The following is a 17,837-nucleotide window of genomic DNA, read 5'->3' as shown; positions in this document are numbered from 1 at the left end:
TAATACTCAAAAAGTAGAAGCAACTCAAATGTCAATCAACTGATGACGGATAAATAAAATGATAAAATGTGGTAAATCTATATGATAAAATATTATTCAGCCATGAAAAGGAATGGAGTACTGATATATGCTACCACATCAATGAACTTTGAAAACCTCATGCTAAGTGAAAGAAGCTGTGACAAATTACTACATAGTGTATGTTTCCATTTGTATGAAATGTCCAGAAGAGGCAAATAGAGACAGAAAGTAGACTAGTAGTTGCCTAGGGCTGGGAGGGAGTTAGGAGGAATGGAGAGTAATTGATAATGGGTAAAGGGTTTCTTTTGATGTATAAAAATATTCTAGAATTGATTGCGGTGATGGTTACTCCTATCCATAAATCTACTAAAATTACTCAATTGTGTACTTTTTTAAAAAGTAAATTGTATGGTATATAAACTCAAATCTATTATATGGTATATAAATCTCAAAGCTATTGTATTAAGGGAAAAAGCACTAAACACAGTGCCTTACACATATTAGCTAATATTATTATTTGTCAGTAGTATTACAGCATCCCTTAGAGATTGTCTACTCTAATCCTTTTATGTTACAGATGAGGAAGTTGAGAGCCAGATGGCTGACTTGCCCAAGATTAAATAGCTAGTAAGTAGGAATAAGTACTGAACCAGAAACTTTACCCAATTGCAGTCCATACGTTTTCTGGGATCCTGGAGTTCCCTTCTGACAATGTAAAAATACAAACTTAGGTCAAAAGTTCCCATGTCTGAGAAAACCCAAGCCAAATCAGTTCTCCTCCAAAGTTAAGACAGGATTTATGCTTTAAAAATAGAGATACAGAATTCTCTTTGGAAAGATCTACCAAATTCTTGTAGGAAACAGTCTACCCAAAGTAGGGGAAAGGCTATATGAAAAGTTACAAGGCACTTCTTAAAAATATATCTTAAGTTTTCAGGGAAAGGTAAACAGACAAGTTTCCAGACCCGTGGGTGGAATGGGTGTAGCAGATTCACCAAGAGGCTCACAGGGCCATACTAAAGGGAGTCTACTGTTTAAAGCCAATTCACATCCTTAAAAGGTCAAATGGAGAGAAATTAAACTTGGGAGAAGCATTTTAAGACTGTGCTGTTACAAAACCACGGGCCACTTAACTGATTAATGATGGCAATGAGGGCAGGGACCAGAAAAGAGTCTTTCGAACCTGTCATCCCCACACACAACAGCAACTTTCAGGGAAACACCCTTGTCTTTCCATTTTCAGACCCTAGGAGGTGTGAGGGTAGAAAGGCTAGGTAGAGAAGATGAAAAAGTGAGCAGAAAGGAGATGAGATGACACAACCAGGATTCTCTGATGCTGGGCTCAAAGTCCTCAAGAAAAGCTCCCATGAACAAGGAAGAAAGAGTGAAGAAAAAAAAACAGGGATACCTGGAACTGGACAAAGGTAAAAAGATAAAAGGATACTTTTTCTCCCCCAGAAGAAGTCTGTCACAAAAGCAAACCTGCAAATACACGATCAGTGTGACACCCAAGAAAACGACATATGCGGCTGGGCATGGTGCCTCATGCCTGGAATCCCAGCACTATGAGAGGCCAAGGTGGGTGGATCACCTGAGATCAGGCTCAAGGCCAACCTGACCAACATGGTGAAACCCCATCTCTACTAAAAATACAAAAATTAGCCAGGCATAGTGGCAGGCACCTGTAGTCCCAGCTACTTGGGAGGCTGAGACATGAGAATAGCTTGAACCCGGGAGGTGGAGGCTGCAGTGAGCTGAGATTGCACCACTGTACTCCAGCCTGGGCGACAGAGCAAGGCTCTCTCTCAAAAAAAAAAAAAAAGAAAGAAAGAAAGTAAACAGAATGACACATGCCCCCAAGTGTGAGAATGCAAGAGGGAATCTGTCCCTATCCAACCAGTTTTCTTGGCATACACTTTCCATTCTCTGAATGAGCCCAGATTAACTCACTGACCCCTGTGCCTGTGCCACGTATCTCCCACCCCATCACCTGCACAGGCTCGCTGTTCCCACCTGCTTCCCTTCATATCTTCCTATTGACCTCACTTTTTTCTAACTTTGTCACCAAAGAAGTCAAAGAAATAAATCGGAGGATTCAAAGACAATAATTTCAGTACATTTTAAAAAATTGTAAAATATAGGAATTCTCATCTCTGTTTACCACGTTCAATTCATTCATTTTTCAAATATTCACTGATGCACCATTTTTTGACAGGCACTATGCTGGGGATGCTGGGGACTAGGGTAGGGAGTTAAAATGAGAGTGTCTACTTGGAAAGATGAACAGATAAATAATCACCGTGATAAGTGCTGTGCTGGAGATATGCAGATGTCAAAAGACCTTAGAAGGTCTCCAATCCACTTGGAGGATAGGGAATATAGAAGAGAAGGCATTTCAGTGAAATAGGGTGTCTTTGACAAATCACTAAGAATAAGTTCTATATAAAAAAGGGGAAGAGGGTGATAGAAAGCTGAGGAGGCAGCATAGGCAAGAACATCCAGCATGAGAGAACAGTGACAGACATCAGGAACATCTTTCAGGAACATCAGGTAAAATGGACTTAGGGCTCAAGTCAAAGGAGCTAAAATAATACACCCTGGAAAGTGGTATGATCATTTCTGCATCTGCTCCAGAGAAACCTGCCAAAATATGATTAGCATAATACCCAAGAGAACGTCACATTCCCCATGTGTGAAAATGCAAGAGGGAATTATTTCTAATAGTTCTTAAGCTCAGCAACAACAGAGTAGACACAAAAGCCACAGAATGTGCTTAGGCTTTACTTTAATGATATAGGGATATCATGTATCATCAGCCTGTGGAGTATAGAGGTGGTTTACAAAGGATAAACCTTCATTGTTTGGAAAGGAAAGATCAGAGAACTCTTTATGAAGTTTAAACAAAATCAGAGGAATAAAGAGATGTGGGAAAGAAAGAAAAAAAGAAAGTACATTGAGGACAGTCCAATCCAACTGTGAACTCATAAGGGACAGCCTGTAAATTCAAAACAGCCTACTGTTTTCTGATTACTTGTGCTACTTTATTAAAATTGCCACAATCACAAAACTAGTCTACCTCTTTCTCTCCTCATTATTGGCCCTAACCCAAAAATAGTGGGAGTAAATGATTTAATCATTTATTTTCATGCTCCATTTTGTTCTTAAAATTACTGTGGTTGGTGCCCCTCCTTTAGCTTCTACTAAAGACTTTACATAATGAAAGTTCATGAAGTGTCTGGATTATTAACAGTTACTTATCCAAAAAGATGAGACATGGTTCATTGATTTGATTCTATTAGTTCTCTCTTGGAGATATTTTTCTCCACCCTCTGTGAAGAAACATTTCTTTCTGTGTCATACAGGATGAGTCATTTTTGTAGTTTTAATTCCCTCTTGAGTCCTACAATAATACTAAAATACTCACAGTGACTACAGTATCCTTTGCAGGAAAAGAATTGTAACTTAACCATTTAAATATAGTCACTAAGTTATGTGGCATTCACTGACTCAAAGTTGAAAAAGACTCCAAAATTCTTATCCAGTATTATTTGAGTATACAAGGACAAAAGGAGAGGCCAAACTAAGTCTAGGATGCACAATACAAAGAAGAAAATGAGAAGACCAAAGTTACAGTCTCAATACTGACATGATACTAAACTATACAGTCAGTCAGCCAATATATATTTGCGGGCCTAGTATATACTGGGCACTGTTTGTAGGTGTTTGGAATACAACAGTAAACAAAAACAAAGATCCTAGTTTTCATTCTGGAAAAGGTAAGAGGCAGTAGAATTTGGAAAAGACAGACAATAAACAATAGACATAATGAAGTAAATTATATAGTATAAATTATATAGTAAGAAGATAAGAGTTACAGAAAAAGAAAACAAAAAGTAGACCAGGGTTAGTAATTAAGGGGGTGGGGGACAGTTACAATTTTAAATAGGGTGGTTAGAGTAACCCTCAATTAGAAGTGCCAAGACGTGAAATGCAGTGGAAGCAACCATTTGAGAGTTGCATAATACTTTAACAAGCTACTTTGACTCCTGCTGACTTTGTTTCCCCATTTTTAGAACTGAAATAATAATTCTCATTAAATAAGGGTGCTTTTTACATTGAGATAGTGACTATTACTCTAAGCAACATTTTAGTTTCCTGACAAGCATGGGAAGCAACTGGATGAAGGGCAATGGAAGGAAGGGCACTGCATTATGAAAAGGACTTTTTAAAAGAAAACCATCTTTAGGCACTATTTCCCTTTGTGGAAATAAAGTGAATATTTTCTGAACTCCATCTGGGACACATGAACAATGAGCATGAAATCTTAGTAACTGTATAAATAACCTTTATTCACGGTGTCACTGCATCATGTATTGTTTTGAATTCTCTTTAAATTTCCTTCTATATATTTATCCAAAGTTGAATCATCTGTTTTAGATTATGGGACCCTGAAAAGCAAGAACTAGTCTATGTAACTACTTTTAAACATCTGCACAATGCCATATATCTATGTGTGTATATATATATATATACACACACACACACATATATATTGACATGTAACAAATACTATTTGATTATAATTAGGAGTGTCTTGGTTTTCTCACAACACGAACATGTATTTTTAACCCAAACAGCTTAAAGCATTTAACGAAAAGTTTTACACACCTACAAAGTGCTTTTAGGAAGCAGATGTGCAGTGCAGTGTGGCACAGTAAGATGCATAAAGCAAAGGCTTTGAAAATAAACTGCCTGGGTTTCAGGACCCAGCCTAACCACATATTAGCTGTACAACTTTGGGTGAATCACTTAACATCTCCAAACTTCAGTTACTTCACGTGGGAAGACTTGAAACATAATACCTGCTCCCAAGATTTTTGTGTAATTGAGCTAATAAGCATGGAAGTACCTGGCACAGTTTCTGAGCCACCAAAAAAATGTTAAGTTTTCTCTTCACCAAATCTCCCCATTCCCACCCCTCATGCTAATCTCTCCACACACACACACACACACACACACCATCAGTGAGTAAATTAAGTGTCTTGCATTAAACTACAAGCAGAGAATAGAATAAGAGACAGCCAAGATTTCCTTACTCTATTTCACTAGCCCTGGCAGCCTCTCAGTGCGGAATCCTTGGTTATTTCCTTTCTCAAGGAGGAGATACTATTCTAGTTTGACAGATCCTTTCCTGGACACACTCTCAGAATTCCCTAAGGTTCTTATCATGGCTAATGGACAACAATGCAGAGGCTATGGGAGTGAATAATCACTCTCTCTCAGCTAAAAACTTCCTTTATTGACTTCTCTAACTTCCCGTCAACATCTTGCTGCCAAATCAACCTCTTGTTCTAGGCAATTATTAAAAGCAATTTTCTTGAAACTGAAAAACACATTAAGCCTTCAACAATAAATCACACTAACATCAATTACTAGCCAATTAGATTACTAGAGTATCAGACTCAGACAATATTTGCAATATTGAAATATTTTCAAAATAAAGTTGTTTACATTTCTATTTCTGTCTTTAACCCTTAAAATGCAAATACAGGAGTGAAGACAGATGTATTTTAGTTATTTCTTTTCTACAAGATAAAGTGGATAGTAATATTATGTTAAGAAAACACTTATTTAGTATCTAGAATGATAGCATTATCTATTATTTATTAAAAGAGAAACTAAAAGTAATACAATTAAATGCTTGTTCTTGTGACTTAGTAAAATAATATAAAGTTTTCATTTCAATTATGTGGCAATGCTTTGTATAGCTGTATTCCAAATACATAGCATGGTGCCTAGAACATAGCAGGCAGTCAATACATTTTTACCAAATGAAATGAATAAATTACCAGTTGATTTTATACTGAGGACCAACCTATGACCTTTAATCCCTCCAAAATAAAACACACAATCCCATTATATGTGAACTATATCCACAACACCAGAATCTAAGATTCTCACTCTGAAAGAGTAACTAGAACAACTTCTTTTTGAGGCAATTCTGCTTACTTAGCACATTATTCCCCCCTACAGTTTTCCTTCTTTTGTTTTTGTACTAAGGATATTTGTATAAAAACAGGATCTTTGTTGCTTAGTAATTCATCTGCTCCAGCTGCTTGTATTCTGTTCCCAATCAAAATTCTTGGTTTTCAGCCTCCTCATCATTTTTATAAGGAGCTGAATGAATTGGCCAGGATTGTTCCTTTCTCCCTCTCCATGGAACACCAGGCCCCAAGCTCCCCGACACTGCTCCTCTTTTTGTTTCTATCTTTGGGTTGTGTGTGTACTCTAGAACACTTTTATCAGTGAAGAGTGCATCAAAGTATTGTGCCATGCATAGTCTCTCATATATCATCTATCAGCTCATCAAAAAGTGCTCACTGATTAACAGAGGATTCCCTCCTCAGTTTCAGAATTCTCTCGCTTAAGTTAGGGGAGGGTTACACCAAAGTCAGAGAGGGTACATGGGAGCGGGTTGTGAAGGCCAGTAGCCCAGAGAAAATCAAGGGCAGCTGGGTGCTTTTAGGTGGATAACAAAGAATTACTCCATCAAAAGCAAAAGCACATAGGAAAGTTGATCACCTACTGTTAATGTTAATTCAGTTTAAAGCACTTTATTAACTACACATACATATTTTCCAATGTCTAATTCTCATCATGTTCTTTTTCATTCCAGACTTGCCTGTCTCTTTCCCAGAGCTCTGTTCCTCTTATTTCTCACTGTTTTTCTACAAAAGAGACAATAAACAATTTTCTAGCCACTTATCATCATAAACCCTGACATGCTAAATTACCCCCTGCTCAGTTTATGGACCACAGTGGGCCCATAAAACTCCTCCCTCACTAGCAACCCACCCCACACAAAATTCTCACTTCCCTTTTTCCTTGCTTTAGGAAGCTTCCTAAAAAAAGCAATTGAGCCACACCCACTACCTCCTGTGCTAGGGGTTTGTCCCCTAATCCTGGGACACTAGGGAGCTCCTTACCTGGAAGACAGTTGCACTCAAAAGTGAAGTCACCAGTCTGCCGACAGGTGCCTCCATTGACACAAGGCGAGGGTGCACAGGGCACATACAAGCTGTCACAGTACTGGCCTGTGAAGCCCTGAGGGCACTGGCACTGATAGGAACCAGGCAGGTTGAGGCAGGTGCCACCATGCTGGCAGTGTCCTGGAATGTCACACTCATTGACATCAGTCTCACACTTTTGCCCTGTGAAGCCTGTGAGGCATTTGCAGGAGAACTGATTGGCCACAGTGGTACAGGTACTTCCATTTGCACAGGGATGAGACAGGCAGGCATCAGTCCATTGGCACTCCTTACCTAAAGGAAGGATAACAAAACTCAGTACTGGCCACAGAAATAGGAGATGGCCCCATCCTCAATACCACATTGACATCAGGGAGCTCTTGCATGGAGAAGACCTCAACTCTTTGCATTTTACAAAAGGCTAAATCAGAGCCTCCTTAAGGTCATCTGACACAGAGCCCTCTCCAGTAACTCTCCAAGGGCCTCAGCAGAGACACAAGGACTCAGTGGGTGTAGCACCTGGAGGCAACTGTAGGTCAGTCACATTGAAGCCCAATCCTGCAGGATGCTATCAGCAATAGGAGTCTGGATCCATCTACTCTCTCAGAGCTCACTGTCTTTGCATATGCTGCTCCTCTGTTTGAACACCAACTTCTGGGTCAGGCGCCATGGCTCATACCTGTAATCCTAGCACTTTGGGAGGCCGAAGCAGACAGATCATGAGGTAAGGAGTTCAAGACCAGCCTGGCCAATATGGTGAAACCCTGTCTCTACTAAAAATACAAAAATTAGCTGGGCATGGTGGCGCGCAGCTGTAATCCCAGCTACTCGGAAGGCTGAGGCAGAAGATTCACTTGAACCAGGGAGGCGGAGGTTGCAGTGAGCTGAGCTCCAGCCTGGGCAACACAGAGAGACTCTGTCTCAAAAAAAAAAAGAAATATCAACTTCCCTTCTGTTTTCCTAGTGAACTCTCACTTATCTTGGCAACTCTGCTCTAAAGTTCCAACCTCTGTAAAGTCATCCTTAGTGCTCCCCACACACATACACATGTGCGCAAACACAGATACACCAAGTTTACTGTTTCCTTCTATTATACCACCTGCCACACTGGCAGGGTTGGGTCTCCATGGTATGCTCTCACATCATGTCTGTTGAATGGATAAAATATATCGCTATTTTCCACAAAATATAGTTACTAAGTAGACCTCTGGTGATAGAAACAAGTGAATACTACTTCTGTTTCCTCTAAATGTAACATACACATATATTCTGGGAAACATTTTATTAATTGTGGCCTTGCTATAATTATCACTTGATGTGTTTGAAAATGATGAAGGACCTCTGGGTCCCTATATATCAAATGAAATAGCCATCAGGAGGACAGAGGTCTAGAAGGTATTCCGTGGACTTTCTCAAGTAGGAAAGTACCAGCACTAGCAGGAAGACTCTGATGGGTTGAAAACTAAATCACGATGCCAGGGGAAGCAAAGCAGATTATTTGAGGTAGAAAGAGAAAAAACTATGCTCACAGAACTAGAAAATTTGATATGCACATGGCTGGCTTTTTGTTTTCATTAGTCTAAGTCTTTTATTATTTAAACTACAGAGATGAGAACTCCTTGAATTTGTTAATACTCCAGTTGATTGTCTGGGAAAGTATCTAAATCTCTGACCCCACAGAAAGGTAAATGGGAGACACAAGAGTTTTTCCATAAGGGAAAAAGATGTGACATGTGACATATGAGCACAGAAAAGTGTTCTCTGCCTATCAAGCAATCTCAAATCAAAGGAGAAAAGTGTAACAAATTTAGGTACAGCATATACATCTCAGGGAGCTAAGACAGAAAATGAAGGAACTGCAATTCTTCCTGTCTTTCCACTCATGTCACTAAGAGACACTTACAGTGGAGAAGAGATATAAATGCTCACTTCTGGCAAGTGTGATTTTCAGAGTGATGCCCACAACTGAAACAGAAAGATCCCTGGGCCAGAAGTGGTGGCTGACGCCTGTAATCCCAGCACTTTGGGAGGCTGAGGTGGGCAGATCACTTGCAGTTAGGAGTTTGAGACCAGGCTGGCCAACATGGTGAAACGCCACCTCTTCTAAAAATACAAAAATTAGCCAGGCTTCATGTCACATGCCTGTAATCCCAGCTACTTGGGAGGCTGAGGCACTAGAATCACTTGAACCTAGGAGATAGAGGTTGCAGTGAGCAGAGACTATGCCACTGTACTGAGCAACAGAGTGAGACAGGGAAGGGAAGGGAAAGGGAAAGGGAAGGGGAAGTGGAAAGGGAAGGGGAAGGGGATGGGGAAGGGGAAGGGAACGGAACCCTGAATTTGGTTTCCATATATATTATGTACAAGCACTAACTTGCTGCCTCTGCTTCTTCATCTCTGAGTGGAGATGAGCTAGTAAGGTCTCACTGAGGTATAGAGCTATCACAAAGACCAAAAGGATGACCTTGATCTGTGACGACTCCTAAAGTGATAGACAAAAGTAGCAAATGTATAAAAGATGATCAGAATCGGCCGGGTGAGGTGGCTCACACCTGTAATCCCAGCACTTTGGGAGGCCGAGGTGGATCACGAGGTCAGGAGATCAAGACCATCCTGGCTAACACGGTGAAACCCCGTCTCTACTAAAAATACAAAAATTAGCCAGGCGTGGTGGCGGGCACCTGTAGTCCCAGCTACTCAGGAGGCTGAGGCAGGAGAATGGCGTGAACCCGAGAGGTGGAGTTTGCAGTGAGCAGACATGGTGCCACTGCATTCCAGCCTGGGTGACAGAGTGAGACTCCGTCTCAAAAAAAAAAAAAAAGATCAGAATCTTGCAGAACACACCAAGAAGAGATCCTTTTTAACAGCAAAGGAAGAAGTTTTAATCTGGGGACTATTTCAGAGTGGCATTTTAATTATGAAGAAGGCATTAGTGTCATTTCCACTAGTCAGAATTAAAATATTTTAAATAGGTATGTGTGCCCCCACTTTGCTTCATAATAGCAAAACAACTCAAAACTGACTATCAGGAAGAAATTATTCTTATAACCACCAAATATTTTCAACAACTTACATCATCAATGCTATCATCGTCATGATGGAGATAATGGATCATCCTAACTACCCTCTACCCCACCAACACATTTTGATGAATGATACGGTTTGGCTGTGTCCCCAACCCAAATCTCAACTTGAATTGTATCTCCCAGAATTCCCATGTGTTGTGGGAGGGACCCAGGGGGAGGTAATTGAATCATGGGGGCCAGTCTTTCCTGCGCTATTCTCATGATAAGTAAATAAGTCTCATGAGATCTGATGGGTTTATCAGTGGTTCCACTTCTGCTCCTTCCTAATTTTCTCTTGCCGCCACCGTGAAAGAAGTGCCTTCTGCCTCCCATCATAATTCTGAGGCCTCCCCAGCCATGTGGAATTGAAAGTCCAATTAAACCTCTTTTCTTCCCAGTCTCAGGTATATCTTTATCAGCAGCATGAAAGTGGACTAATACAGTAAATTGGTACTGAGAGTAGGTTTTTTTGCCAGAGTGCCAACTATCCTGAGGGAAACTTTGGAGGGAACCAGCTTCTAGATGGTAGATCTTTCGTCCCTACACCCAGGTTGTATGACTGATTTGCACATCAGGACTGCTATGGACCTCCACAAGAGTTTCCTCTGGCTGTGCCCTGCCCAGGCATAGTTCACCACCTTTCAGGTCCTAACATTTGTGCTCATGCTCCACCTTCCCAGTGAAGAAAATAAGATGGGCCAGTGGAAGGCTGACCTGGCTACTGCCACTGCAGAGTGCCCAATTCGCCAGCAGCAGAAACCAACACTGCGCCTTTGATACAGCACTATTTCGGGGTCATCAGCCAGCTACTTGGTGGCAGGTTGATTACATTGGACCTCTTCCATCATGAAAAAGGCAAATGTCTGTCCTTACTGGAATAGACACTTACTCTGGATATGGGTTGGCCTAACCTGCATGCAATACTTCTGCCAAGACTACCATCCCTGGACTCATGGAATGCCTTATCCACCATCATGGTATTCCACACAGCATTGTGTCTGACCAAGGCACTCACTTTATGGCTAAAGAAGTACAGCAGTGGGCTCATGCTCATGGAATTCACTGGTCTTACCATGTTCCCCAACATCCTGAGGCAGAATGGTGGAATAGCCTTTTGCAGTCACAATTACAGTGCCAACAAGGTGAGAATACTTTGCACGATTGGGGCAAAGTTCTCAAGAAGGCCGTGTATGCTCTGAATCAGCGTCCAATATATGGTACTGTTTCTCCCATAGGATTCAGAGATCCAGGAATCAAGGGGTGGAAATGGAAGTGGCACCACTCACCATCACCCTTAGTGATCCACTAGCAAAATGTTTGCTTCCTGTTCCCGCAACATTAAGTTCTGCGGGCCTAGAGGTCTTATTTCCAGAGGAAGGAATGCTGCCACCAGGAGACACAACAATAATTCCATTAAACTGGTAGTTAAGATTGCCGCCAGGACACTTTGGGCTCCTCCTACCTTAAAGTAAACAGGTTAAGAAGGGCGTTACAGTGTTGGTTGGGCTATCAAGGCTATCAAGACCCAGGCTATCAAGATGAAATCAGTCTACTACTCCACAATGGAGGTAAGAAAGAGTATTCATGGAATACAGGAGATCCATCAGGGTGTCTCTTAGTATTATCATGCCCTGTGATTAAGGTCAATGGGAAATTACAACAGCCCAATCCAAGCAGGACTACAAATGGTCCAGATCCCTCAGGAACGAAGGTTTGGGACTGTCCACCAGGGAAAAAAAAAACACACACACACACACAACCTGCTGAGGTGCTTGCTGAAGGCAAAAGGAATACAAAATGGGCAGAAGAAGGTAGTCATCAATACCAGCTACTACCATGTGACCAGCTGCAGAAACGAGGACTGTAATTGTCCTCAGTATTTCCTCCTTCTTTTATTAAAACACATCTGTGCTTGTACATACTTGTACTAAGAAAATATCTTCATTTTATTTCCTTTCTCCTTTATCATGTGACATAAGATTTACTGACTTCACATAAGCATTTAAGTATTGTTAACTTTATGTAAAGAGTATTTCAGTTGGGGATTGGTGCACTTCCGGATGTACGAAGAATAGTTGTACTACATTAGGTGTAATTATGACTTGATTATTGTCTTTATTTGAAGATTATGTATGATCTCAGGAGAGGTGTATGGGTTCAAGTTGACAAGGGGCAGACTTGTGGTTAAAACTGAGTCTGTCAACTTGATTGAATTGAAGGATACAAAGTATTGATCTTGGGTGTGTCTGAGAGAGTGTCGCTAAAGGAGATTAACATTTGAGTCAGTGGGCTGGGAAAGGCAGACCCACCCTTAATCTGGATGGGCACCATCTGATCATCTGTCAGCAAATATAAAGCAGGCAGAAAAACGTGAAAAAGCGAGACTGGCCTAGCCTCCCAGCCTACATCTTTTTCCCATGCTAGATGTTCCCCGCCCTCAAATATCGAACTCCAAGTTCTTCGGTTTTGGAACTCAGACTGGCTCTCCTTGCTCCTCAGCCTGCAGACAGCCTATTGTGGGACCTTGTAATCATGTGAGTTAATACTTAATAAACTCCCCTTTATATATATATATATGTATATAATATATTTATATAATATAATATATATATTAAGATGCCACCAAGACACTTGGGCGGATGGCTGGAATATATATACATACATATACATTCCATTAGTTCCATCCCTCTAGAGAACTCCAATACAATGAAAAATTAATATAAAAGTATGCTACACTAACTAATCCAGTATAGTTTTCTGAGTACATTTTTCACTTTTTGCTTACTGCATTTATAGAACTCTTGGTTTAGTGCTTAAAGCAGGAGAAAAAATGAAGAATGCTTCTCCTTTTCTTATCTAATTTAATAAACACTTTTGAATAAGGTTAAAAACCCACCTAGAAAAACCCACAATCTATTCAGGTGAGAGATGTGCAAAAAAAAATTACAACAAAATGTGATGCATAAAAATAGTAAAACTTAGAGAACATTTGCCTAAAGGAATCATGAAAGGGTCACTAAGATACAGTTTTCAATAACACTGGACAATCACCAGTTGTAGAAAAGGGCATTCCAGGCAAAAGGGTGTGTAACTGTATGGAAGCAATAATAAGTACAACATTTTCAGGAAATAAGGAGAATTTGGTGTGACTAGACCTAGATGCTTGTGGGGAGGTCAGGTTACAAAAAGATGTAAAGTCTAGGCTGTAAAGAGCTATGGAAGCCATGTAAAAGAGTTTGCAGTTTATTCTGTGGATGATGAAAAAACATTAGACATTGTAAGCAGGTGAGATTGTTGGAACATTTGCATTTATAATTAAAGATGTAGTAATATCATAGGTGAATGAGATGGGGAGAGAATAAAGGCAAGAAAACGTATTCAGAAACTACTTCAGAACTCCAGGTGAGAGATAACATGGCCCTCAACTACAGGGTAGCACAGGAAATGGGAGGAATAGACAAGTGAGAGGTAATTCAGAGGTTGGCTTGGGTGACTGAGTTGAAATGAGGTAAGAACAAGCAACAGGGAGTTTCTAGTGTGGATATTTGGGATGTACATTGTTGCTACGTATTTCTATCAACATGAAGAGCTGAAGGTACCTGGAGAATATCTCCAAGGAGAACATGCAAAGGATAGCTAGACACATGAGCCTGAATGTCAGGGTTGGGTGGAGCTGGGGGAATGATGGTGAGATTCATCAGCAACTGATGAAGACAGTGGCAGTGGAGGCGAATAAAGACAGTGAAATTTCCTACGGAGAGCTGTGATGTGGCTCAAAAGAGGGCACAAAACAGTGCTCCAGGGAGCACAAACATTTAATGGATAAGAACAAAGCAATGAAGAAGCAAAAGGAACGGTGCCCTGAATGTCTACGGAGGGAGATTTCTAAAAGCAAATAGTCAATAACATTAGTAACTTTTCCTCTGGTGACAGTGTAGTTATTTCTTTTAGTGAAGTAAATTCTGATTCCCCATCCTGGTATACATATTTTTTTTTTTTTTTTTTGAAACAGAGTCTCACTCTGTCACCCAGGTTGGAGTGCAGTGGTGCGATCATAGCTCACTGCAGCCTCAAACTCCTGGGCTCAAGCAATTCTCCCACTTCAGCCTCCCAAGTAGTTAGGACTACAGGTGCACACCACTGTAAGTGGCTAATTTTGTTTTATTTTTATTCTTGTTTTTTGTTTGTAGAGATGGGGTCTTGCTATGTTTCCCAGGCTGGTCTCAAACCTCTAGCCTCAAGTGATCCTCCTGCCTTGGCCTGCCAAAGTGCTGGGATTGCAGGCATGTGCCACCGCACCTGGCCCTGACATATATACTTTAAGCTGTCAAAGTATTTGGTCCTTTTTCTTTCTCTTTCTCTGCCCCTTGAAACTCTTAAAAGGAAGTTAGGGGTAGTTGTCTGGAACATCCCAGTTCCTTACCATAATGTTAAATGTGCACCAGAGCTGGGGGACACTTAAGAGCCAAACACCATGATCTAAAAGATGCTAAATAAAGGTATCTGCTGAAGGTAGGAAAGCACTGGCTTTGGTCTCATTAGTTACCTGTAAACCCAACTTGGCAGGTGCACTCATAGGTATCCCGGCTGAGCATATGGCATGTGCCACCATTCAGGCACGGGCGAGACACAAAGCATGGGTGAGATGTCGAATACTGGCAGTCCTCTCCCGTGAACCCTGAGGCACATCGGCACATGGCTTTCCCCAGCATGGCCTGGGCCACACAAGTCCCACCATTCTGGCAGCGGTTCTTCTCACATGGGTCTCGATGTTGACAATATTCTCCCAAGAAGCCCTCTGGACATCTATATGGAAAAGAGAAATGTCCATGAAAACACCTGACTTCTTGTAAGTCCAAAAAAATACAACACAGTCCAATCAAGAAAGCATGAGATTGTGAATCAACAGACCTACAAGTACCACCTATAAAACTTCTTCCCTTTAGAAGAAGGAGTCCTTAGAGAACTTAACAACATACTCCCAATGTCCTTTTGAGTCTGGGCAGGTGACAGAATACCAGGTGTATGGTCTAGCAGGGACTGCCATGACCAGTCAACATGACCCTTATTCAAAGGCAAAATGCACCACAGCTATTTTTCATGTGTGCACAGGCTGGGATAGAGTAACAGCACCTTTTTGAGCATTGTTCATACTTGTCTGCTTAAATTCATTAACTTTCTCATTTTGACAAAGCCATTTGATAGGATTAAGATGTCTACAAGATAATGCATGAACCTGACTCTATTATCCCCTTCAAATTTAAAATATGTAAGATACTATGTGCTTTTCCTCAATTAAGCACTGGGAAATAGTAAGTTTTTCTTTCTTTTACTTCCACTGAAACATCAATTGGCCAATACCTAGTTTTCTGGGTTATGTTCAGGTGGTTGACATTGCAACAGAAAAAGGGAAAGGAGGTACAGGAATAGGGAAGGGTTCAAAGGGATATTTAAAAATCTGTTAATATTTAAGTAGTAGGCATTTTAACCAAATAAAAGGCACAAAATATAATTAAAATAACATAAAATATCTAAGATATCATATAAACACCAAAGTGAAGGAAGGAAACAATTGAAGAATAACATTCTATGATATTTTCCACATTGAGGCACTGAGGAACCTTTTTATATCCCACCCCTTGATTCATAAGATGCACAACCATTTCAAAACTGTGTGTATTATTTATGACAATTTTCTCTGAACAGCATCAAAAAGGCATGGTAAGTCTCCATTTTCATAATGAAGTCGTTTAAATGGAATCTCTGAGAAGCATTTAAATTAAGAAACACAAAGACTTTGATTCTAACTATAAATGCTGCTATATATTTGGCTGGTGCCCCAAATATGTGATTCAACTGATTCCTCGTTTTAGTTTTCAGGGACTAGAAAACTGAATCTAGTAGGCTGTTCCACCATTACCTCAAATATTACACATTTAAACCAAACTCTAAATCCCCCCCTCAAAAACCAGCTCTTCCTGTGCCCAAGCCTTGTTGCCCTGATTTTCCTAATCATTGTGACCTGAAACACTGGGGTCATGAGTGCTTTTGTCTTTGACAGTCATATCCAAGACCTTTCATTAACCATTGGTTGGCAAGGTATGCTCTGCAGGGGTCACAGTTACTGAGAAAAGAAGGGAGGCCAGATACCAGGGAACTAAGACAGAACATGCCCAGAAGAATTGCATAGTAGCTAAAATGGCTAGAGAAAACAGGGCTGGTGAATAGCTACAGTGGTAGTGAGGTAACTGGCCAGAGCCTCTTCACGCCTCCCAAAGCTGCATAAGATATGCATGGCAGAGCCAGGAGCAGCTAAGGCTCTGGGGATCTTCATGAGTAGGTGAAGCTAGAGACCAACAGGCAGTGAAGAAAGTTCATAGCACTGAAATCAAAGATGGCATGCGGGTGACTGTGAGGAGTCTGTATCTAAGAAGGTCAGAGGGTCTTGTTTGGAGTTCTGGTGCTATGACCTTGGACAAGTTATTTATCCTCACAGACATTTTCTCACACTGTAAACAGTTAATAAGGTCACCTACATCATGAGATTATTGTAAGAACTGAACAAAATCAAGTATGTAAAAAGCCTTATAAATATTAAAAAGTTTTGCAAGTGGGCTGGGCACAGTGGCTCACACCTGTCATTCCAGCACTTTGGGAGGCGGAGGTGGGAGGATCACCTGAGGTCAGGAGTTTGAGAACAGCCCAGCTAACATGGTGAAACCCTGGCTCTACTGAAAATACAAAAATTAGCCCAGGTGGCGGTGCACACTTGTAATCCCAGCTACTTGGGAGGCTGAGGCATGAGAATCGCTTGAACCCGGGAGGCAGAGGTTGTAGTGAGCTGACGAGATTGTGCCACTACACTCCAGCCTGGGCAACAGAGTGAGACTCCGTCTCAAAAAAAAAGAAAAAGTTTTGCAAGTGAAAACATTTTTTCTCTCTTCTTTATGCTTACTGAGGAAAATACAATGCCCCATCCAAATCACAGCTTGATTTGAGACTAGTTTCTTGTGTTCGTTTTTTGAAGTGGAGAGCAAAAAGTGCCAATGTAGCATAGCTAAAATTAACTCTGAGATATATTATTAAAAGCATTTGCAGCTTATTCAAGAAATGTGTTATGAATGATGTTAAAAACTGCAACACAATTTTCATTCACAGTGCAGTTCTCTGGGCATTATTAGATGACTCTTGATTCTCCCATATGGGAATTATGCACCTTCTAAATAATGGCAAATTGTTAAACGTGGGTGGGCTTTGCCCAGCTTTGCTCCTGAACTATTACATCGCCTCAGCACTATCACGTGGCATATGTTAAGAGAATGCAAAGTGATTTAAATGGTAATATCATAAACATATAATGGAAATATAAGGTTCCTAGGAAAACAAAAATGAAGCAAAATGGAAGTTCTTAAAGATAAACAGACATATTTCTGAATTATTTGTTTCTAGACTTTAATTCACATTGTTGTTCCCTATCAAGTATGGAAAAATAAGTTTTAACCTAAGATATACATTAAGAAGTCAGGAAACAACAGTTGTTGGAGAGGATGTGGAGAAACAGGAACACTTTTACACTGTTGGTGGGATTGTAAACTAGTTCAACCATTATGGAAAACAGTATGGCAATTCCTCAAGGATCTAGAACTAGATGTACCATATGACCCAGCCATCCCACTACTGGGTATATACCCAAAGGATTATAAATTATTCTACTACAAAGACG

The 17,837-nt window shown here is 40.6% G+C and overlaps 1 protein-coding gene across 1 annotated transcript in view; it reads right to left on the bottom strand.

The window, feature by feature from the left end:
- The window catches only part of NOTCH2 (notch receptor 2), a 161,156-nt gene that overhangs the window by 78,648 nt on the left and 64,671 nt on the right, over positions 1–17,837 (bottom strand). The window contains 2 exon segments of the mRNA XM_017864160.1: positions 7,008–7,343; positions 14,661–14,920. Coding sequence (XP_017719649.1) covers positions 7,008–7,343; positions 14,661–14,920 — 596 coding nt within the window.

Source organism: Rhinopithecus bieti, unplaced genomic scaffold (assembly GCF_001698545.2).
Source record: "Rhinopithecus bieti isolate Rb0 unplaced genomic scaffold, ASM169854v2 scaffold_74731, whole genome shotgun sequence".
Taxonomy (NCBI): Eukaryota; Metazoa; Chordata; class Mammalia; order Primates; family Cercopithecidae; genus Rhinopithecus; species Rhinopithecus bieti.
This window is presented reverse-complemented; position numbering and strand designations above follow the sequence as displayed.